At 38.9% G+C, this 23,465-nt stretch overlaps 1 protein-coding gene across 4 annotated transcripts in view; it reads left to right on the top strand.

Annotated features, from left to right (window-relative positions):
• Window positions 1-23,465, top strand: part of DOCK10 (dedicator of cytokinesis 10) — a 385,846-nt gene that overhangs the window by 360,516 nt on the left and 1,865 nt on the right. For all 4 annotated transcript variants that reach the window (XM_089672577.1, XM_089672576.1, XM_089672575.1 and 1 more), the window contains 5 exons: window positions 6,457-6,603; window positions 8,402-8,612; window positions 9,534-9,724; window positions 11,246-11,346; window positions 19,478-19,616. In XM_089672577.1, coding sequence (XP_089528703.1) covers window positions 6,457-6,603; window positions 8,402-8,612; window positions 9,534-9,724; window positions 11,246-11,346; window positions 19,478-19,616 — 789 coding nt within the window. The remainder of the gene's footprint in view (window positions 1-6,456; window positions 6,604-8,401; window positions 8,613-9,533; window positions 9,725-11,245; window positions 11,347-19,477; window positions 19,617-23,465) is intronic.

The following is a 23,465-nucleotide window of genomic DNA, read 5'->3' as shown; positions in this document are numbered from 1 at the left end:
ACTTTCACACATTTCAGCCCTGTGTGCACCTTAGTTATAGGTGCTATGACTAAGGCCTACACGTGGCTGAAATGTGTGAGTGTGGAGGTTAATATGTATAGATTTTTTCCTGTTTCAATAAAGCATTGCATGTAACCCCAGGAGCGGGTGCAGCCATTGTTTGTTTCCATTGAAGATTTGACTGTAGGAAACCTCCATGCACCACTGCTTACACCAAGAGCAGGCTGTTTGAGTTGATCGATGCGTCTGTATTTTCCTCGCTACAGTGACTGATGTCCATTTACCTGCCTTTCTACCTTTCCATTTTATGATTAACATAACCACTTTACTAAAGAAAAACCCTACTGGGACATACAGCTTTGCCTGATGCTGTTCTGAGGAAGTTGAACACAAATATGCCAGTTATATACTGGTACCTTCTTCTACCTGTCATCTGAAAGTGTGCTACATTGACTCCTTTGTGTGCTTTATTGTAGACTAGCAGTTTCTTGCAATTCATTTTTTCATTTGTGTCTCATTTAGATTGTTACCTCAAAAATTGTCAGGCAAATTTCCTGTTAGAGAAGCCCCCCGATGGAATCTGCCATTCACTGAAACACATACCACATTGTAGTTCCAGGGCAGTGACTTCCAGTTGCTGCTTTCATCAGAAGGCAAAACAGGTGTTCTGCTTCATGGCAGATTCACTTTAAAGAAATTTGTACAGAGAAAATTGTGCACACTCTCATTTCTGACCTCCTTTTGAAAATACTAGATTCTTGTCTGTTATGGTGACCCACTGAATCACAAACCCAAACCATGCTAGTCTAGGTTAGAACACATGCATGTTTTGGGTCAGCAACTCAGAAAGTTATTAAAGCCAGAGATAGCTACGTAACTCGGTAACTCTCATTTTCGTAAGGAGGTCATACATTGAAGCCCATGTGTATGTGTTTTGCAGTTCCTAATTTTCATGGCTTGATTTAAAAGAATCACTTTTGGCTGAGTGCATCAGTATTTAAAGTTCAAAAGAAAAGTTTGAAAAAATATTTACTTATGTGATGAAAATCCAAAATCCATTGAATGGTAATAAATACTTTATCAGAAGAAATCCTCATATTATTTTGTTACACAGAAATGCATACTAGAAGTACATACATGTGGTTGTTCGATTTGTGGCCATTACATCCAAAACAATGCAAACCATAATTTTTCATTCTGGTTTGAAGAATTTTTCAGTTTACTGGTATAAGTATTACTACTGGTATACATTTTATTGCATATTTTCTTTTTTGTTTTCTTATTTACATTAGTTTTTTTTTTACTAAAACTGCATGGTGCAAAATCTGGTTCAGCTCTACATATAAACCAATCAGCTTCCAGGTTTTATTGTCAAAGATTAACTGAACAAACTGAAGTTAGAAACTGATTGACTACCATGCACAGCTGCACCAGATTCTAAGTGTACCAGTTTTAGTAAATCTCTCCCATTGACTTTTATGCTGAAGCACATATATGTGAACCCTGCTTATACAAGTTTACTATAGAGGGTTGTAGTCTAGTACAGAAATATCTACAAAGATCGGAAATGTCTTGTAGTGTATCCCAAGCTACTTCTTCCATTCTGATGGGTGTTAGAAAAAACACAGCCATTTATATCCACACAGGTAGCCAGACACCTTAACCAATAACCACTGAAAGGTAGATGTTATTGTCCCAGAAGAGGATGGGAGGTGTAAAAATTGTGAAATCATCCTGTTATAGTAGTTACAAATTTCCATTGATGGTGTGAGGAAGGCTTCAAATGTGTGATTTGGTGTCAAAACACTGGGGTAGAGATAATAAAACAGCATTTTATGTGGAAGACAGATTTCGTTGAAGGTTCCCAACCCTGTTCAATGAAGGTTGCTCCACTTTGACATAGATGGACTCTTTCACATCTCTTGTGGACCAGCTGTCCTCTCTGTCCAAAATGTGTATCTCACTGTAAAAATAGAACATTGTTGTCGTATATAAAAATTAAATTAAAACACCTATGATGTTTTTCTGATACCAAGGATGGGATTGTGTAACTAGAACAAGGTGGTTCCACAATTTCACACTTCCTGTCCTGTTCTTGGACAATAACATTGACCCTTCTGTGGTGATTGGTAAAGGTCTGTGATACCTTTATACCTAGATATAAATCTTGGGTCTGTACCTGATAATAATGGGAACTATGGCTTGGATAAACTATGAAATGTCTTCAACATTACAGAACAAGTCGAATTGAATCTGACTGACTACTAATAGTATCTGTAATGTAATCTCTGGCCATAAAAATTCTGTTTCCACATGCAGTGATTGGTGACCTGATTGTATAGTGCTACTCTAAGGAATAATAATTAGGTTCTCTGATCTTTTGCAACTTCTTGTTATTGCAAATGGACATCTTCTAACTAGTTGCAAAATCTCTGCAGTGGGCCTGAGCCTCCTCTTCTCTTATTGACAAGATAATACATTACTACATTGTTCTCACCAAACATGTGCTTTATGCATTTATCTCCTCGCTATCTGACGGGTATGTATTTTGGTAACATTTTAGCAGGTAGGAAGCTGTCCACATTACGATAAAATAACAGTTACCTAAAGTGGAACTGCCCCTTAAAAGTGAAGTTCGGCTGATCCTCTTTACACCCCCCCCAACCTCGTGTGATGGATCACAGGTCCCAGGAGGCTGCAGGTCCATTCACAGAATGCTCACGCAGAGAGCTTCCCACAGTAAACATGGCGGCACTGGAGATCCGAAGGCCAACAGAGAACTGGCCTGGGTGAGGACAGAGCTGGGTCCCTGGCAGGGGCGGACTGACCATTTGGAAACTCGGGCACTGCCCAAGGGCTCGGGGTCAGTAGGGGGCCCCATGAGATGCCCCTGGTACCCTTTTCATAGGCTTTTTTGAGTTTGGGCAAGGACACAGGGGCCCCATGATCCCCTATTGCCCAGGGGCCCCATGAGTTGTGAGTCCGCCCCTGGTCCCTGGACAGCTAAGTGTCTTTTTTTTAAGTCAGCAGCTACAGGATTTTTAGCTGCTGACTTTCTTTAACATTATCTTTTTTCCTCCAAACGTGAACACACATTGCTTTGCCACAAGATGTCTCTGTTGCCCAATCTAGAAGCCTGCTCTTACCTCTCTATATTGTTTATGTTGCAGCTGTTTAAAGCATTTGTAATGCACACAGTAAACCAATTGGCGGGTTATCATGGATATTAAATGACATAGCAGCACTTGTACTGGCTTTAGGATAATTTCTAGGCAAAATGTGCATTGATAATGTTCTGACAGACATTTTATTTTCTAGTGCTCTATTTTTTGGCATCTGACTGTTTATATTTTAAAAGGAATGCAAAATCTCTACTACACATCAGTGAAAAGAATACAACAAAGTCCATAACTAGAAGTGTAGCTAATATGGAGCAAACATGAATGTATAGATGGCTGCTGGCCATAACACAAGTGTCAGAATAGATAAAACTCTGGAAGTTGTTGTTAAAATCATGATGGGCAAAACATCAGTCATAAAACGTGAATTAAATTTTAGTTATTGTTCAGTCTGTTTGTCAAATATTCATACATTCAATTGGCATAATGATTTTATGCCAAATAGGCTCTTGTAGTATCTTTTGGCTGAATCCATATTATATTTAGGGTGTTGCAATAAAAATAACATAGTCAAAGCTGGTATGTCTGGTCTAGAGAAATATATCACGGTGACAGAAATCCAAACCTCATACACAGGAGTGTATATATAGCAGTGGCACAGGCTGGGCTCCAAACCTAAAAATAATCAAACCATTCTGCTTAGGCTTTTAGTTAGCCCCATTTGAGGGTAAGCATACAGCCAAATGGTGGTACCGTGTAAATTCAATTTCAGAAAAAGGCAGCATTTCAAGGGAACATCCAGATGTTAGACTCTACTAAAGTATATCAGTATCAGTAAGAGCTGTGAAAATGTGGAACAGACTCCCTCAAGAGTTGGTTCTGGCCAACTCAGTAGATTGCTTTAAAAAAGACCTGGATTATCTCTTAGATACACATTGCCTCTTGGAGATCAGGAAGGAATTTTTTTCCCCTGCAGGAGAAAATTGGATAATGCTTTGCTGTTTTTTTTTTTACCTTTCTCTGGATCAACTGTGGCCATAGGATTATAACTTTTGTTTTTTATGGTTGAGCTAGATGGACTTTTGTCTTTTTCAGCCAGACTAACTATGTAACTAACTATGTAAAGATGTAAGAATATAACCACCAATTTTTCAAGGACACAGCAGTCTTCTGTATCAAGGTGGCAAACAAAGATACTTTATGCTTGTCACCTTGAGAAAGAGTCCAGAACAACATAATTAAAGAGGCGCTGGGAATTTTTAGTCTTCCATGTGTGTGGTCAGAGGAAGGAAAACTTCAAACAAGCTCAATAGTTGCGGTGAGGCAAGGCAAGGCTTCCTTTGCTGGGCACCCAACAGTACTCAAACCATTGAAATGCAGAAAGGAGCACCAGACCGAAACCAGGTGAAAGAGTTCGAGTTTATTTTAATTGCTGGTTAAAAAGTCATATAAAACAGCTTTCATGTTTCTGGTGCAATTTCTCTCCCCCTTCATCAGGGCTCAACAAAACGTGGGCAGTACTTGGATTGTGAAAACAGTGACTTCACAGATCTATAGTAGAACCAGTTTTAAATTCTCCACATGGAGTAACAAATTGACAACTAATCAGCAACTGGTGTCAAGAAGTTGGAGAGTTCAGTACTGGTTCTAATATTGACCTATGAAGTTGCTTTTTTCTGAGACTCAACTTTTATCCTGAATTCCCCCCCCCCCCCCCAAAGCATTGGCTGTTTTTATATCACTTTTTTTTTTTTACCAATAATTAAATTGTCTTGGACGCTTTCATCTCATTTTCTTCTGGTGTTCCCCTCTGTATGCAGCGCTACCCCCGTAGGAGTCTCTAGAAAGATGCCCAGGGTTCTTTTCCCAGTACTTGCCACACAGTCATACACATGGTCACAGTCACTCTGTGGCTCAATGAATAGGCCAGGGATATTTTTTTTATTTTTTGGGGTGATAGGGAATTGAGTGGGATACTCCAAAACTATTTACAAGTAGGAGGACACTTAACTTGAGGAGATTAATCTTTCTCTCTGAACAGTCCAAGCAAAGTCAAAGAATCTAAAGGGGACAAAATGTCTAGTATCTTAAAGAGTTCAGTCTATTAAACACACAATAGACAAATACAGTGGGGAAAATAATGATTTGATCACCTGAAGATTTTGTACGTTTGCCCACTTACAGAGGAATAAAAAGTCTATAATTTTTATCATAGGTGTATTTTAAATGATAGACAGAAAATCAACAAAAATTCCAGGAAAAACACATGATACAAATGTTATAAATTGAGTTGCGGTTCAGTGAGTAAAATAAGTATTTGATCCCCAAGAAAAAGAGGACTTAGTACTTGGTGGAGAAACCCTTGTCTCGGATGTCCTTTGACAGCTCTATGGTCTTGCACATGGTGGAGAGGTTTGAATGGAAGAAAGAGATTTTGTGGACAGGTGTCTTTTATACACATATAGTTGTTAGGAGCACCTTCTTTAATTGACAGGACTAATCTGTGTACCAAATGAGCACATAGCCAGTCTGTGGGAGCCAGAATTATTGTTGCTTGGTGGGGGATCAAATATTTTTCCTCCCTGAACTGCTTCTCAGTTTATAACATTTGTATCATGTGTATCATGTGTTTTTTCTGGATTTTTGGTTGATATTCTGTCTATCATTTATAATACACCTATGATAAAATTATAGACTATTCATTTCATTGTAAGTGGGCAAACTTACATAATCTGCAGGGGATCAAATACTTATTTTCCCCACTGTACCACCCACTGGCCTTTTATATCGTTTCAGGTCTTTTCTAAACAGTTTGAAAAGAATGGGCATTTTAAAGAATCTTGCATATCTCTATGATTATGTTTGATTCTATATCTGTATTTATTATTTCTAGCATTTTAAGAACTGGAACATCTTATACTTTGTAGAAGCATAGTTTGGTTTGCCAAAAGTGTCATATCTAATCACTAGCTTGTTGCTCATGTTGGATGGAATATACCTTGAGGAACACAACTGGTGACTATATTCAAAGTGCTTAAATATACCCAAGAAAATGTGCTCCTAATTTCATATAAAAGATCATACTAGGCAATCATTACTGTTATTAGAGAATCTCAGTGATACTGCTTCTCCCTGTATTCAGCTTTAACATAAATTTCCATCATCCATTAATAATTCTATTTCTAATGCATCAAAGGCTTTGCTTGCACATGTGTACTTGCTGTAGGGTGTGTGATAAACTCATTGAAGTGACTAACAGTTCATGGTGTGGCTTTGGGGAATGAATCCCTGAGTATTTCTCAGTTATACTTCTACATAACGATCTTCTCTTTTGTAGGGTTTCTTTGAAGAGGAGGAAGGAAAAGAGTACATTTATAAAGAACCCAAATTAACAGGGTTGTCAGAGATATCGCAAAGGTTGCTCAAGCTCTATACTGATAAGTTTGGAGCAGACAATGTAAAAATCATTCAGGATTCCAACAAGGTTTGTGTGCTCCTTGTCTTGCCTCCTTGCCTCTTGTCCTTTTTTGCTATTGTACATCAGCCACTAGAGGGAATAAGTGCATAAGTGCAATTATTGTGTCTGTCATCTAAAGTAGTATTAAACCTTCATCTGTGTTTGCAGCAATTTATTCAGGACCCATATGGAAGCTTTAGATGATGTAAAATCCATTTGTTCTGTGTCTCCCAGCAACACATCTCTAAACTGCCAGGGAGCATGCGCTGAACATGTCAAAGCATTGTCACATGATCACCTGTATTGTTAAGAAGCACTGTCTCAGAAGTCATTCTCAATCAAATCCAGAGAAGATGGAGCAGGGAATTGGCTTTCAGTTTTGGGTTCAGAGATGCATTTCTTTTGGCACGTGGAATGTTGGCACCTCGGGCTGTAGTCCCAGATGGAAGCTTGCTTGTAAAGGTGGTGATGGTGGGACTCCATTAAACCTTGCAAGGCAGCATATCCACCCGAAATTTGAAACACATGAAAGTCAGTTTTTAAAGGCTGAGAGACAAGCTTTAAATAAAATGCATGCAAAAAACAATGTACATGTAAGTATCTGCTGCTATATAGCATGTTGTGTTTTTACATGGAAGGTTTAATAACACTTTAACAACTGCTGAGAAAAGGTTTCAACCAAAGAAGGAGTGCATTGTTTTCAATGAATTGGGGTAATCAAGGCTAATTTGCTAGAGTTGAGATTGTGCATTTAAAAAAAAAGAACTGAAGTTTTCAATTTTTCAATTTTCTTATTGTGCAGATGAGATAGACAAACTTAAAATTTTTTTTTACATATTTTGATAATTAAAGTGAATTAGTAAATCAGCCAAGTGGACTTACAAAAGCAGTAAAGCATAATCCATGTGTATCACTTTAAAGCAGGAAGTAGAACCTGAATATTTAAATAAGCAAATATGGCTTCCCCTGTGTATATAATTAACAAGTCTGCAGAGGAACAAGATTTTTAACATTACCGTAAATTGATAAGAGTATTAACACATGGATAAGATTATTTACTCCTAAAATCATTCATCCACTTCCTTTGAGCCTAGTGTGTCATGGACCCACCCCTGGGGGTGCTTCATCCTGGCTCCCTGCACTTACAGACATTGTTGCTTGTAATGATGCTGATGCATTACATCAGCAATATGTTTTTTTTTATCATTACTGACTAAGTGCTAAATAGGAGGCTAAAAGAACATAGATACATGCATCATGTGACAAGCCTAAAGACATATGGAAAAAAGGTAAGTATACAAAAAGTTATCAAAAAGCACTCAGCAATGGTTTCAGACAAAGAGCTGAAGAGTACTGAACTGGCCAGCAGTGGGTCCAGATCTCAATCCCATACTGCACCTGTGGGGAGATCTCGAAACAGCATTTGGGAAAAGGAACCCTTCCAATCTGAGAGACCTGGAGCAGTTGGCGAAAGTGGTCTAAAATTCCAGTAGAGGGGTGTAAGAAACTCATTGATGGTTACAGGAAGCAATTTATTTTAGTTATTTTTTTCCAAGGGGTGTGCTACCAAATATTAAATCGAGGGTGACAATAATTTTGTGGGGTTTTGCATGAAATGTGTCAGATTTGGCATTTTTGTTTCTCCACTTTTTTGTGTCTTACCAATACAAACAAAAGAAATAAACATGAGAATGCCTAAACATTTGTAATTGCAACAATTTTCTGGGTGAAGTGGTGCATTATCTGACAGAAATGCAGGGGTGCCAAATTTTTTTGACCATGACTGTATATGTTGGAAATGATTATACTTAATTTTTTCCCATAGGTGAATCCCAAAGATCTAGATCCTAAGTTTGCTTACTTTCAAGTCACATATGTCACACCTTACTTTGATGAGAAAGAGCTGGAAGACAGAAAGACAGATTTTGAGAGGCATCATAATATCAGCCGGTTTGTGTTTGAGACTCCATTCACTCTATCAGGGAAGAAACATGGCGGAGTGGAGGAGCAATGCAAGAGGCGCACAGTACTGACCAGTAAGTAACTAATATATTCATGACATTTTTTCTTTTTTTCACAGAATCTAAATGTAAAGTCAAAGTCCTCCCAAACCCTCATTATGTCTATTTTGCAATTATTTCTTCCTAAATATGTATGACTACTTTTCTTGCCAAAAATAACTTGACATGTTACACTCACAAGCTAAAATAAACAAATTGATTTAAAGAGTCAGTCCAGCAAAATAAATACTTCAACATGAATCAGATGTTGGCGAGTTGGAGCAGTAAGTGGATTCTAACATATCTCAGGGACTCCAACAGTGAGAATACTATTAATTTTTTCCTAGTTTCTCCCACTTAATAAAAGGAGGGTTTACTTTCTCTGTTAGATGTGGCACAGCCAAGAATGTTATTGGAGAGACCTTGTTATTGAACTTATCGGGGTTGATTTGCCAAGGGTTAATAGGCTGCACAGTTTTTGAAGGCTTTTTTTCCATAGCTAAGGAAAAAATATATATATATTTTCGCTTTCATATGATTGGATAATGGAAGTCACCAATTCACTATTTTGCATTTGATTGATTATTCTTTGCAAAGTGAATTTTCACCACATTCACTAAGCTCAAGGTAAATTCTCTTGGAAAGTAAAGTAGTAAATTAGTCCCATTGAGTACATACCAGTCAATCAAATTTCCTTTAAATGAAAGATTAAAGCCGAACTTCAGCTTTATTTGCTTACCAAAAAAACTCTGTGCAGCCCACCTCAACACAGCGTGAGGTGTTAATAAGACAAAGAGACAGCAGTTGTTTTCTGTGCAGATCAAGGCAGCTCAACTGAACTGGTGTGAATAAGCCCTAAGATGTTTGTACAGCCACTACAATATAATATTTCCTAAAGGGAATCATCCTTAATTTTAGGCTAACTTTATCCCATTGCTTTCTCTTATTTCCACACAGCCAGTCACTCGTTTCCATATGTGAAAAAACGTATTCAAGTTGTAAGCCAAACAAGCACAGAACTTAATCCTATTGAAGTGGCTATAGATGAAATGTCCAAAAAAGTTCAGGAGTTGCACCAGCTCTGCACTATGGATGATGTGGATATGATAAGACTGCAGCTGAAGCTTCAGGGGAGTGTCAGTGTCAAGGTAAGATCAGCAGCCTTCTGTTCACAGGGGAAATGGTGATTATAGGGACAGCCTGAGTGTCAAGTAAGGGAATGTGCTGCGACTACTTGGCAGGTCAGTTTGGCTCAGGAAAAGATATTACTGACCTCCAAATCCCTGTTCATGCATATAAATGTGGCTACCTCTGTGACATCTAATCCCAGAGCGCATGCAGCCGAAACAGAAGATTGCACATTGCATAAACTATGCTTGCAGAAGAGTTTAAAGTATCTACACATAACATTGTTTGTGTTCTTGTTGTTAACTATCCATTTATTATTATTATTTTTTCCTATATACCCTAAAAGTGTTAAACTAAGCTGGTGTGCTTATTATTAGCTTGGTGGCATCATTGGTTTAGAAGGGTTGTATGTATTTTGAAAATGTTACAAAGGTGAAGGCAGCAATATCTGGACAGTGATTGGATGTGGGGCTGAAAGGAGAGGCCAGAATTCAGGATTACACCTAGGATGGAAATGGTGATGGGGATGGGGCTTGGATAAAAATTATGAGTGTTTGAAAGATTGAGCTTTAAAAATTGTTTGACATCATAACTGATATTTCAGTTAGTAATTTAGAAATGATCAAGGAGACTAAAGGGGTGGGCTGAGAAGTAGAAGGATAGGTTTGGGTGCTGTCAGCATAGAGATGGTATTCAAAGCCATACATGGTTATCAACTTACCAAGGGAACGGGACCAAATATTTTCTGTTTTGCTTTACTGCAGTTTGTTACAGTACATTTAGTGAACACATTTTACATACCCGTAGATGGATTCAGTACAATTAAAAAAAAAATCTGAAAACCATGTAAAATGGTATGACTGGTTTCTGTCATAATGCAATTATATGCAGTATCCCATAGCAAGCAAATTTCAGCAAGTAAATGACCTAAGAACAACACTGAATCTCTTGTCAGAATTTAATGTGTCTCTCTATACTGGGTGAAACACAGCCTGAACAAGGACCCTAATGGCAGGATTACCAAGTACAGTATTATTTGAATGTAAGCTGCAGATTTACATACGATGACTTCTAAAACTATACAATATACTTTAAAGTTTGCATAATAGTATTTTTAAAATGATATAAATGCAGAGCTAATGTGGGCAAAAGAAATAACCATTCATGTGAATGCTGACATTCACAAGGTATCACTGCTTGAAGTAATTTGAAAAGTTTGGTATTTTCCTAGAAGGTTAATTCCAGCTATCATTAAGCACCAAACTGTATTCTAACTAGTATACTGAAATGTGGTATTTGTTTGCTTATTTCCCTCTAGATGTGAAATAAACACATTAACCGCACATCATAAACGTGGCTACTATTCTAAAATAGAGTAGGCCTGTAGATATATTAAAAAGATTGTATTCAAACAGATGGCATTTCTTCTCTTACTGGATGAAATTAAAAGTGATAAATGTGTAAAAATCTGTTTTGCAATTCAAAGCAGTGACTTTTCTTCTATAATAACAAATGATGAGATATGGTTCACTTTATTTCAGGTAAACGCTGGACCTATGGCATATGCTCGAGCCTTTCTAACAGAAACAAATGCCAACAATTACCCAGAAAGCCAAGTGAAGCATCTTAAAGAAATTTTCAGGTGACTTTCTTTAAAAATACAACACCACTGGGAAAAGGTGATATGTATGGCCTACAGTCTCTTTATTGTAAATGCCTGAAAGAACTCTCCATTCCAGCCAGTCATATCATCCCTTTCATGCCTCAGGTGAGGGTTGTAAAATGATAAGTAATATCTGGCTGGTTGTTAGCATTTTCAAAAACCCAAGGATTATAAGCAGCACATAGAATCATTGCTCTTTTCACCATATCGATCTCAATGGGCCCCAAGCCCTGCTCCATAGGAGTCATGATTCCTATACAATGCACTGATGATGGCCAAATAACCTGAAACAGATGTACAGTGGGTAAATTAATTAGTTGATCCCCTGCAGATTTTGTAAGTTTTCCCACTTACAAAGAAATGAAGGGCCTATAATTTTTATCATAGGTGTATTTTAAATGATAGAGACAGGATATCAACCACAAATCCAGAAAAAACACATGATAACACATGATACAAATATAAATTGAGTTGCAGTTCAGTGAGTAAAATAAATATTTGATTCCCTACCAGCCAACAATAATTCTGGCTCCCACAGACTGGCTATGTACTCATTTGGTACACAGATTAGTCCTGAAAATTTAAGAAGGTGCTCCTAACGACAACTCGTTATGTGGATAACAGACACCTGTCCACAGAATCTCTTTCTTCCATTCAAACCTCACCATCATGGGCAAAGAGCTGTCAAAGGAAGTCAGGGTCAAGACTGTAGACCTGCACAAGGCTGGAATGGGCTACAAGACCATCAGCAAGAAGCTTGATGAGAAGGAGAAAACTGTTGGCGTGATTATTCACAAATGGAAGAAATACAAAATAACCATCAATCACCCTCGGTCTGGAGCTCCATGCAAGATCTCACCTCATGGGGTAAGGATGATCATGAGAAAAGTGATGGATCAGCCCAGAACTAAGTGGGAGGAGCTTGTGAATGATCTCAAGGCAGTTGGGACCACAGTCACCAAACAAACCATTGGTAACACAATATTGCCACCATGGATTGAAATCCTGCAGCGCCCGCAAGGTCCCCCTCCTAAAGAAGGCACATGTACAGGCCGGTCTGTAGTTTGCCAATGAACATCTAAATAATTCAGAAATGATTGAGACCAAAATTGAGCTCTTTGGCAGTAACTTAAATCTCCGTGTTTGGAGGAAGCAAAATGCTGGCATTTACCCTAAGAACACCATCCCTACAGTCAAGCACGGAGGTGGAAACTTTATGCTTTGGGGTTTTTTTCTCTGCTAAAGATACATGTCAACTTTGCTGCATTGAAGGGCCAATGGACAGGGCCATGTATTGTAAAATCTTGAACCTTCTTCTCTCAGCCAGAACACTGAAGATGGGTCCTGGATGGGTCTTCCAGAATGACAATGACTCAAAACATTCCACCAAGGCAACAAAGGAGTGGCTCAAGAAGAAGCACATTAAGGTCATGGAGTGGCCTAGCCAGTTTCTAGACCTTAATCCTATAGAAAATTTAACAAAGCTTCAAGTTACCAAGTGACAGCCAAGAAACCTTTAAGTGTTACTAAACCCAGGACCCTGAATTCACTCTATCTGGTCTCCCACAGTACACAAAACATGGAAATGCAATTATTTTAGTAAATATAAACTGCTAAATACCCTTTCTTTCTGCTATAGGAGGATGCAGAACCCCTGACCTCTGTCTGGACAGTGCTGATTGGCCCTGTGCTGATCACATGCATTCTCCCAAGAAAAACAAATCCTCTCTAGCAATACACACCAAACTGAGCATGTGCAGGATGTCTCCACACAATATGTCTTATCAGGAGATAAGAGGGGAGCACTATAAAAAGGGGTGGATCAGAGCAGTCAGGATCAAACAGCATTTTTACACAATGCAGAGGATTAACCCTTTAGGTTCCACAGTGAGTGTATTATGTTGTGGGTTTAATAACACTTTAAGGATTTAGAGATCTGTAAATAATAGTAGACCAACATTCCTCCTGAGATGTGTGCAAATCTGATAACCAACTACAAGAAACATCTTACCTCTGTGCTTGCCAACAAGGGTTTCTCCACAAAGTACTAAGTCATGTTTTTCTTGGGGATGAAATACTTTTTTTTACTCACTGAACTGCAACTCAATTTATAACATTTGTATCATGTTTTTTCTGGATTTTTGGTTGATATTCTGTCTCTATCATTTAAAATACACCTATGATAAATTCTTTACAATTCTTTGTAAGTGGGCAAACTTACAAAATCTGCGGGTGATCAAATAATTATTTTCCCCACTGTATGGAGTTTGCACTATGCACCAGCGGTTCTGGAAATGTATGTGGTCAGTGGGGAATAAAGCAATTATTTGTATGGCTTTGCCTGCCGTCTTGCAATCAGGAATAATCCTGTTTTTTTAGAGACAGCTGATGCAATGAGACACCTTCTGTTTTACAAAGTTTGTACACAATGTGACAAAAAAACAAGGATAAAGTATTACAAGAATGTATATAAACACCTGAGCAAATAGATACAGTATTGAATCTGAACAACAATATATACTATAAATGCCAAAAAACAAATACAAAAAATGAGGACTGAGAACAAAAGATGCAGTCCTAAAATGTGTTTAAAAAACATTAACAAACTGAAAGTCTGGGAATGTGAAACTCAGTGTATATAAAACTATTGTACTTATAAAAGTAATAATAAAAGTACTGCACTGCTTATTCAGTAAATAAACTGAACTTGCTTTTTAAAACATGTGATGATACAAAAGCAGTAGGAAAAGTGTTTCAGGAATGGGAGCTCTGGAAGGAAAAGCTACTTGCACTTTCATTTTGGTCCTCATCATTTAATTCCATAATTTTTTTTAATGTCTTTAGGGCACGTCTGGCATGCGCAATATTTGCAAATTGCAGCTTTGCTTTCAGCAGAAATTGCACTGTGGAAACTCCACCGTTTTACTGAGAGGAGGAAAAAAAAAACAATTTACTGACCAGACTATAGGGAAACATTATGTTGTTATGTCTGTGTGACATTAATGGGAGTCAATTAAAGGTTGTAAAGATAAACTAATTTTTGATTGAAAAGATACTTTTATTGCAGAAGCATCAAAAACAACATGTTACGTGTAATCGGGGTACATCTCACCCTGTACTGCGACGCAGCGCACCACATAGCAATACAGTTCCAAACATACGATAAATACATTCAGGCCAATAAATACATTCGCTCAGCGGTATGATGCCTGACGTGATGTGCACGGAGGATGAATCCCCCGGACCACCACGTCATGCATGACGCCGCTTACCCCAAAAACTGTAGCATCCTAATACGATATACATTTCCTAGTTACTATGTCATGCACGAAAACGGTAACTGAGAAAAAAAAAAACACTATCAACAATAGGCATCGGGTGTGTGGGGGGGGAAGGGGAGGGAAGGGGGAAACACAGGCCCGAAGCTTTATTGAAGGGACAAAGACACGCAAGGGGGAGTAGGGGGAAGGGGGAAATCTTCAGACGTCCTCTTCCTCCTTAAAGTCCAACAAGGAATAGTCTCTGAGCAGACTGAGGATCAGTCTGCGGCAGTCCTCAATGGACATCCTCTCCCGCTGGAGGGTGAGGCGCTTTCTGGCGCACCATAAAGCGTCCTTGAAACAGCACAGCACCCGCCAGGCGCCGTCAATGTCCTCCAAAGATAAACTAATGTGTCAGACAAATTTACCCTCTTACCTCTCAATTAAGGCCTGAGAGGAGGACAGAAATGATCAACTACTGTTTCCCAACAATCACCCAACTGGGGGAGGTACAAGATGGAGCCCGCAAGTAAACTATACTGGAGCCTTTCCCCTGCAGTGCCCCTAGTAACATAAATGCATATTTCTCTTGCTTGAGAACTGCACTGAAATGTAAAATGTTACTTGAATTGTATTCCAGGATTTGCTTGTGTTTGGCTGAGAGAACCGGCAATTATTTAAGACTTTATAGAACCTGAAGAACTTAATGAAAGATTTGAGACTTTGTGTAGTTTGAATACCATGTCATAGATATGTTCTTTTACAATGAAAAATAATATATTCTACATTCCTTTTGTTTTTTCATTTTTTCCAGAAAAAAAAACGGCTTTTGGAAAAAATCAGAAAGAAAATGTTTTTTTCCCAATTTTTCCAGGCTTTCCCATCTCTAGGTGGGGGTGATGATTTGAAGGGAGGTTGAGGACTGCTGTGAAAAAGGGGGATTCAGTACACTTTTGTAAAGGGGGGGTAGGAGTGATGTGCAAAGGGCCTGCAAACACTACTGTGAAGGGGAAACTGATATGTGGGGGGGGACTGAGGACACTGATGAAAGGGATTGCGATGTAGAAGGAGAGGGCTGAAATAACATGCGGTTCGGACCTCTGCTGGAAGAAAATTGTCAGAACTTTAGCTCTGAGAAAACAATCAGTATATAATTTATGAAAACAGGTGGGGATCTGGAATTAAGGAGATTCCCTACTAATTTTCATAAATCAACTGATAATCTGAGTTTATTATTTGTGCTAATTTGAAGACAAAATAAAAAGCAATAATGTACAAAAGTATATATATATTAATTATAAAATCAATGCAAAATGGCAATGAGATATAATAGGTGATGATAAATAATAAACAATTCAAAATAGCAGTACAATGATCTAATCAGAAATAATGGTTAGAAATTCAAACCAGCAATTAATTTCAAGTATTAATGAATTAGAATCAATTGTCTAGAAATGCAGCATAAGAAACTATCAGTAACTCAGCAACATCAGCCACGTGATCTCTCTACAACCAGATATTCAAAGCTCAACATGTACCTTTGCATGAATTGATTCAGAACACCATACACAGGTCAATCCATTAAGCTGAGAATCTATCTGAGGTAAAGAACAAATGTTCCACTAAGTTGTCTGCTTTGTCATATATACCCAGGTAAACCATTGACTAGAAGCTGAAATTAGCTTCAGGGATATTTAAAAGAGAATTCTCCCCCCAGAGAATTGAAATGAAAATAATTTATACTGCAGTTAAAACTATTTTACATCAACTCTTGTATTAACCATAAACAATATCAGACTAAACGGTTTCACTGGAGATATAAGGCGATTACAAACTGTCCACAGAACAATGAGAGTTATACATTACCACTATACAGTAGATTCTATGGCATCATTGATGTTAGCTTTAAATCAGCTCACTTCTGTGTGTGTCTGTGTTCGTCTGTTTTCTTTTCTCCTGTTTTGTGTTCTGTCTCTGATTGTCCTCTAGCTTTTATCACCCAAAAAACCTAGACAGGCAGAGCTTATCTCACCTAATTATGACCTCACACTAGGTGTCATTTTCTTTCCCAATTACCTGAAGAGGGCAGCATAGGATTAGGAATAATTTTTGATTTTTACTAACACCTCCTTTGTTTGTTAAGAGTTGACCTTTAACCTTAAGCTAGTAAGAATACAATAAACCTAAGAGATAACTGCTCTTTTGACAGAACTGGTTAGACAAACTGGGACCAGTGTCACTGAAAATAATGTATAACCTAAGTGATTCTTGAGAAAAAAAAATTCTACCTATACATCTTACAGACATTCGTTGAGGTTACTTGTACTGAGATTTCTTAATGATCTAAATTCTTCTGTAAAATACAGATGTAATATGATGGACTCAAACTAATTATTTATAATGTTAACAACATAATATCCACAATCTATACCAATATGTATTAATTGGTAAAAACTAATTAATATAGATAAAATATACAGTACATATATATGGAGATTGAATATAGTAATATAAACCCAAATGACTTAATTATGCAATTATTCACTTCATGCAATACCAATAATAATAATACACTTGACATTTTTTATTAAAATTATCCTGTCAAATAAAAATAACACCATATATAAGTGATTGAACATTCATTCCAAACACATGAGTATATGGAAAGTGCTGTACCTACAAACATGGACAATTGCATGCAATCTTGTGATTCACTCAGCCTTGCTATAGAAGAAATGAGCAAATTCTACATAGCCATTCTATGAAGAAAGGAATACAAGTGTCCATTTCTATCTAATTGTACAATAGATACTAGTTGAACAAGGAACTCCAACCAAAATACTGTTTTTTATGAGAGTGGATGGAGTTACCCACACTTAACCCCTGCATGACCCCTTAAGGGGTTTCTGATGCTGGGAGGCGAGCGGGTTTAGGGTCATGTGACTGCCGTAATTGACTGTCACGGCAGTGACATGATCCCAATTGCAAAGAGAGATCGGGACCTTTCCGTGGGACGCTGACACATGTGCTTGGAGTGTGCAGGGTGCACGCTCTCAGCACATGTTTGTGTACAAATGGTATGCAAATATGCGGCCGCTCAGCGTTAAGGCCGAGCCACCAAGAGGTCGCATATTTGCATACTGTGGGCATGAAGAGGTTAAAGTTATATACACCCTTAAACCTTTCATGTGAAGATCCACTTAGAAAGTTCCACTAGCGGTTTCCTCCTCTCACTTCATATGGCACCCCTACTGTTTGCTTGCGTTGAGAAGGGAAGAGAATCTTTGAGAACATCCTGATCCTGGCTTCACTTTCTAATGTGAAGTGTGTGTCAACCATGAAATTAACAAATTCCCTCATGACAACTAATATAGCACAATAGGCCACTCAGTAGGTAGAGCATGTAATGTGCCATTTCCTGTAAAGTGAGGATACTTTTATGTATGTATGTAATGCATTTTGATTTTATAATGTCTTCTAAGGCAGGCATATGCAGTAAAGTAGTGCAAAGCAATCAAAATTGATCTCTGAAATAACTTTAGGCAAACAGCTAAATGCACGGGTAAAAATGCATTTAATTAAATAGTTTTACTGGCAGAGTCATATGTAACTCTGTTCAGATGGTCCTGCAATTCACATGGTTCTGCCAGCCAGCTCTATGTCTGGGGTCAGCTGGCTCCATCTGGCTCCAGGCTGTTCAGTGCACAGTATATCATCATCATCACAATCAGATTTATTGCCCAGTGGGCAAGTGGGTGAAAAAAGGGTGTATTTAACTTTTTGCTTTAAAGTGACACTAAACTCCAGTTTTAAAACAAAATCTTTTCAAGCATGCATTCTTAAAGTGGAGTTCCAGTCAGTTTTGAGTTTATAAACTGTAGCTGCTGACTTTTAATAAACACACACTCGCCCGTCCCAGCGTCCAGCGATGTTCTCACCCGTGCCGTCCATTCTCTTTCTTCTCTCCCCAGCGCTGGCATCACAACTGTGGGCACCAGGCCGTGTCAGCTTGCGGCTTTACAGCTGGGTACACACTGTGCATGCACGAGTCGCACTGCAAATTCTGATTGGTCCGGCAGTCTTCTGGGACCTGTGAAGGTTCCTAGGAGACTTCGGGAGGGAGGAGGTGGCCGAACGTCTGGCTCACTTTGTTACTGCGAACTGAGCTGGAAGTGGGAACGGATACATGTCAAAAACAGGTATCTGGTCCCCCCTCCCCCCCAAAAGGTGCCAAATATGGCAGTGGAGGGGGAGAGGAGGCAAACAAGCAGAGCTTTCACTTTGAGTGGAACTCCACTTTAACTCAAATATCCCTTCTATTGCTCTCCACTTCCTCCAATCTACAAATTTCTTTTTTGTTGCTTCTGTTATCAAATGTCTTGTTAAAGGGTGGCTACATTCAGACTACTGTATGTCGGAACGCAGCCACCATCTTGTGCTCACTGCAGAGATGAACTATGGACTATGAGATTTATAGAGTGTATAGAGCTGTGTACCTTGTGTCAGCTAACATGCACTGCTCACACCAAGCAAACAGAAGTGAGAGGGAAAAGGAGAGGATTGAGAGTTTACAGAAGACATTACAAAGGGGCAGTAAGCACAGTAAGAAACAGTTTCATGAAAAATAGATTAGAGAGCCATTAAGTGTTGGATTTGTATGGATTATTTTTTAAGAATATCATTTAGTGTCACTTTAACCAAGCTGACTGCAGAAATCTGGAATCGTCTTGGTCATTGTTAATTACTACACTTTGCATTCACACTGTATTTTGTACAACTACCCTGTATGATGACTGTAGTAACGCTTCCATTTTTGGCACCTGTACTCATTATGCTGTGTCTTTTTGCAGACAATTCGCAGACACCTGTGGTCTAGCTCTGGAAGTGAATGAACGGCTGATAAAAGAGGATCAACTAGAGTACCAAGAAGAGATGAAAGCTCATTACAAGGACATTCTGGCCGAACTCTCTGAAGTCATGAATGAGCCGGTGAGATAATGAATGTGACCCTGATATTTACAGTCATATAGCACTGACTAGGTGTGTGGTGTCATAGAAGACGAAGGATACAGAAAGTGCTTCCAGTTTTCATGTGTTCAATGTTTTAGGTGTTTTGGTGGGAGCTGTGAGAAACGCATATTACAGTTTCTTAGTGATTGTAAGATAAATATGAATTGGAGTTTTAACTATCATTATTATAGCTATGTCTCTATATCCATTGTGTCTGTATATCCATTGTGTGCCATTCTTCCCCGAGTCATAATTATCATCATCCTATATAATAACAGGTTAAAAAAGCTAAGCTTCAGTGCCTGTCTACATTATCCTTACTTCATTTCACATTATACAGTTCTCTGCATTGTTCTGTAGATGACTTTCATGTACCTGTAAAAGTGGTTCTAATGTCATAACATTTTTTACCTTAAGGTATTCCCTAAATTAAGGTAAAAAAATATCCAACTAGCAGTATCGCCCCCTCACACCCGCTTATACTTACCTGAGTCCTCACTCGATCCATTGCTGTGTCCATCTGTAACAGCTCTCTCCTCTCTTTGCACTTTACCAAGCCATTAGCTCTTGCTACTGTCAGTCCAATCCTGTGAGCAGGGCAGAATCGCGCAGTGTGTCTGAATAGACACACACAGCCCAATTAGGGATCAAGTCTTGCGCAAGTGCCCCCATAACAGGAGGTTTGTGGCTAAGTATAGCATGTTTTATTTACAAAAAATAAAAAAATAAAATATATAAATAGAGTATATTTTACAGTCACTTTAAAAAATGCGCTATAAAAAAGTAGCTATATCTTCTATTTTATGGGTACTTAAAAGGACAGCTCCAGCAGCAAGTGCAATCAGTCAGTGGACAGTTTATACAGCATAGAGCAATGCATTGCAACTTTGCTAAAGTTAAAGGATAAGTTCACCGTTGGAACATGTTACATGTTCCACCCGATTTTAAGGTGGAACATGTAACATGTTCAGATAGCCGCAGTGCTCCCCCTCCTTCTGACAGATAGTTTGAGGAGAAGTTTCCCCGTACTGTCATATTTGAAAACAGCGTGGCCGTGGGGGGGCTCCTCCCACACGGCCACGTCACTCATTCACAGATGTGTGTGAATGAGTGCCTACAAGTCCGGGCAGCCTTAGCTGTGGAGCGCCGTGGTAGTTCATTGAAGCTTCTTGTGAGAATCTCTGCTTGCTGGTACATCCGTATGGTAAACAGATATCCTGACAGGTCTGCAGGAGACCTGCATGGCATCAGTGATTTACTGATCGCTGGTGCAATGCTTTCCAGGCTCCTGTAGACAAAAATAATAAATACACATTTTTTTACCTGCAAAAAAAATGTGCATTTATTATTTTTGTCCAAAAGGTGAAGTTATCTTTTAAGAAGTCCATTTAGTGTTCCTCAGTTGGAGTCATGTAAATGTATTATAATCCCTCAGTGCATTCAATGTGCTTTTAATATAGCCACTTAAAGACCCAACCTTTTTTGACACTTTTTGTTTACATTTCAAAATCAGCATTTTTTGCTAGAAAATTACATAGAACTCTCAAACATTATATATATTTTTTAGTAGAGGGCCTAGAGAATATGCAAAAGGAGCATGACAGCTCCAGGTCAGCGTGAGTACAAACAAGGAACTTTATTTAAAGTGCAGTAAGGTTAGTGCAGCATGCAGAGGTTCCTGACAGTTGCCTGCCCACCTGTCACTCACGGCACCTGTCAGGAACCCTGGCCAGTTGGCAGGAGCGCACGGAGAGACAACACGGACTTCCACCTTGCAGCAGGTCTCTTTCCATGCCATGCAGCGATTGTCAGTTTCACCACACTGGAGAGAGCTATCGCTACATGCTGCACTGACCTTGGAATCTGACCACGGGTGTTTTACATGTAAGTGCACTTTAAAGAAAGTTCCATGTTTGTACTCACCCTGACCTGGTGCCCTGCTGTGTTCCTTTTGCATTTCTCCTGAGGGATTCCCCACATGCTTGGCAAGGAGCTGCCAGTGACTGTGCCATAGCTTCCCCACCGTCCATACATCTTTTCATTCATCTACATTCCAGATGGACCGATCACTGAATACATACATTTCTTTCTATGCTGACAGGTCTGGTTACATAACTAGTGACATTGGTTATATTATGTATTTTCATGTGGACCTGTCTATTTAGTCCATTATTTAGATTACATTCCATCATCATTTGAGCGCTGGATACGCTTACAAGGGGCCTAGAGAATAAAATGGTGGGTTTTTCAATTTTTTATGTCACACAGTATTTGCGCAGCAGTTTTCTGAATGCAATTTTTTGGGAATAAATACACTTTCAGGAATTTTAATGCATACAAACACAATATACTGTAATTCACAATTTGTTTTTTTGAAAAATATAAAATAATATGATGTTACACAGAGTAAGTAGACATCAAACATGTCTCACTTTAAAATTGCACATGCTTGTGGCATGGCGCCAAACTACGGTATTTAAAAATCTCCATAGGCGATGCTTTATAAGCCTTTACATGTTACCAGTTTAGAGTTACAGGGGAGGTCTGGCGCTAAAATTATTGCTCTCGCTCTGACAATCGTGGCACTACCTCATATGTTTTTTTACTGTTATTATTTTTTTTTACAGTGTTTCTTTTTTTCAATCACTTTTATTGCTGTCACAAGAAATGTAAACATCACTTGTGTAGTGCCCCTCTAGTTAGCCAGGGGGAGATAGCTAGGTTTTTTTTGTTAGAGGCTGGATAACAGACTGGGATGAGTCTGCTTGGGGGTGAGGTTACCTCAGTACAGGCTAAGGAGGTTCTGAGGGTCAGAGCTTCTAGAACCTTCCCACCTCTCCAGAAATCTGAGAGGGAGGGATGGAGGAAACCCCAACCCCATCAACCCCATCCAAGTTATCAATCCCTTAATAAAATCACAAAAACAAGCTCAAGGGCTGTTTACTGTCTCTAGTGTGCAAGTGTGGAAGAAAATGCGTTTTGCTTAGCTGTGCAGGACTATATGGGAACCTCAAAAAACTCAGTGACTCCTAAGGGGGTAGTGCTACACTTGTGACAGCAATAGGCAGTGGCAAGTACTAGACTATCAGACCCCACACCTCTCCTCTGCCCTAAGAGCATCTGATCACACTGAGATTGGTGTAATGAAATGCTTTCAAGATTTAAAAATATCACTGTGTACTTCATGAGTACTTTAGGGAATATCAGCACGTCATTTGCTCATCTTCCCTGTGCATGTTGATCCTTGTTCACCTGTCTGTATCCATCCTATGTATTGACGTATTTCATGTGATATAAGGTGTGATACTTCCCAGGAAACCGGAAGCGACAACAGTATTCGTCGCTTCTGGTTTCCTATACCACAGAGCTTCAGTTCCAGGATCTCTGGTGGGATAGAGATCCCGGAGAGGCATTGGATAATTAACTGCTCGGATGGCTTGGTCACCAACTGAAAAAAACTATACCAGGATGATGCCTGCAGCTTACACAAAGCGGTGACCTTTATACTTAAGCAAACTCATGGGCATGTAGGCGTATTGATGTAGTTCATGTGATATAAGGTGTGTACTTCCCAGGAAACCAGAAGCGACAACAGTATTCATCGCTTCTGGTTTCCTATACCACAGAGCTTCAGTTCTGGGATCTCTGGTGGGATAGGGATCCTGGAGAGGCATTGGCTAATTAACTACTCGGATGGCTTGGTCACCAACTGAAAAAAACTATACCGGGATGATGCCTGCAGCTTACACAAAGTGGTGACCTTTATACTTAAGCAAACTCATGGGCATGTAGGCGTTGCCCCTTATTCATTTCTGTGTTACATTTGAA

The sequence above is a fragment of the Staurois parvus genome, unplaced genomic scaffold, assembly GCF_062004578.1.
Source record: "Staurois parvus isolate SC_StPar_1 unplaced genomic scaffold, SC_StPar_1.0 ptg000131l, whole genome shotgun sequence".
NCBI lineage: Eukaryota > Metazoa > Chordata > Amphibia > Anura > Ranidae > Staurois > Staurois parvus.
This window is presented reverse-complemented; position numbering and strand designations above follow the sequence as displayed.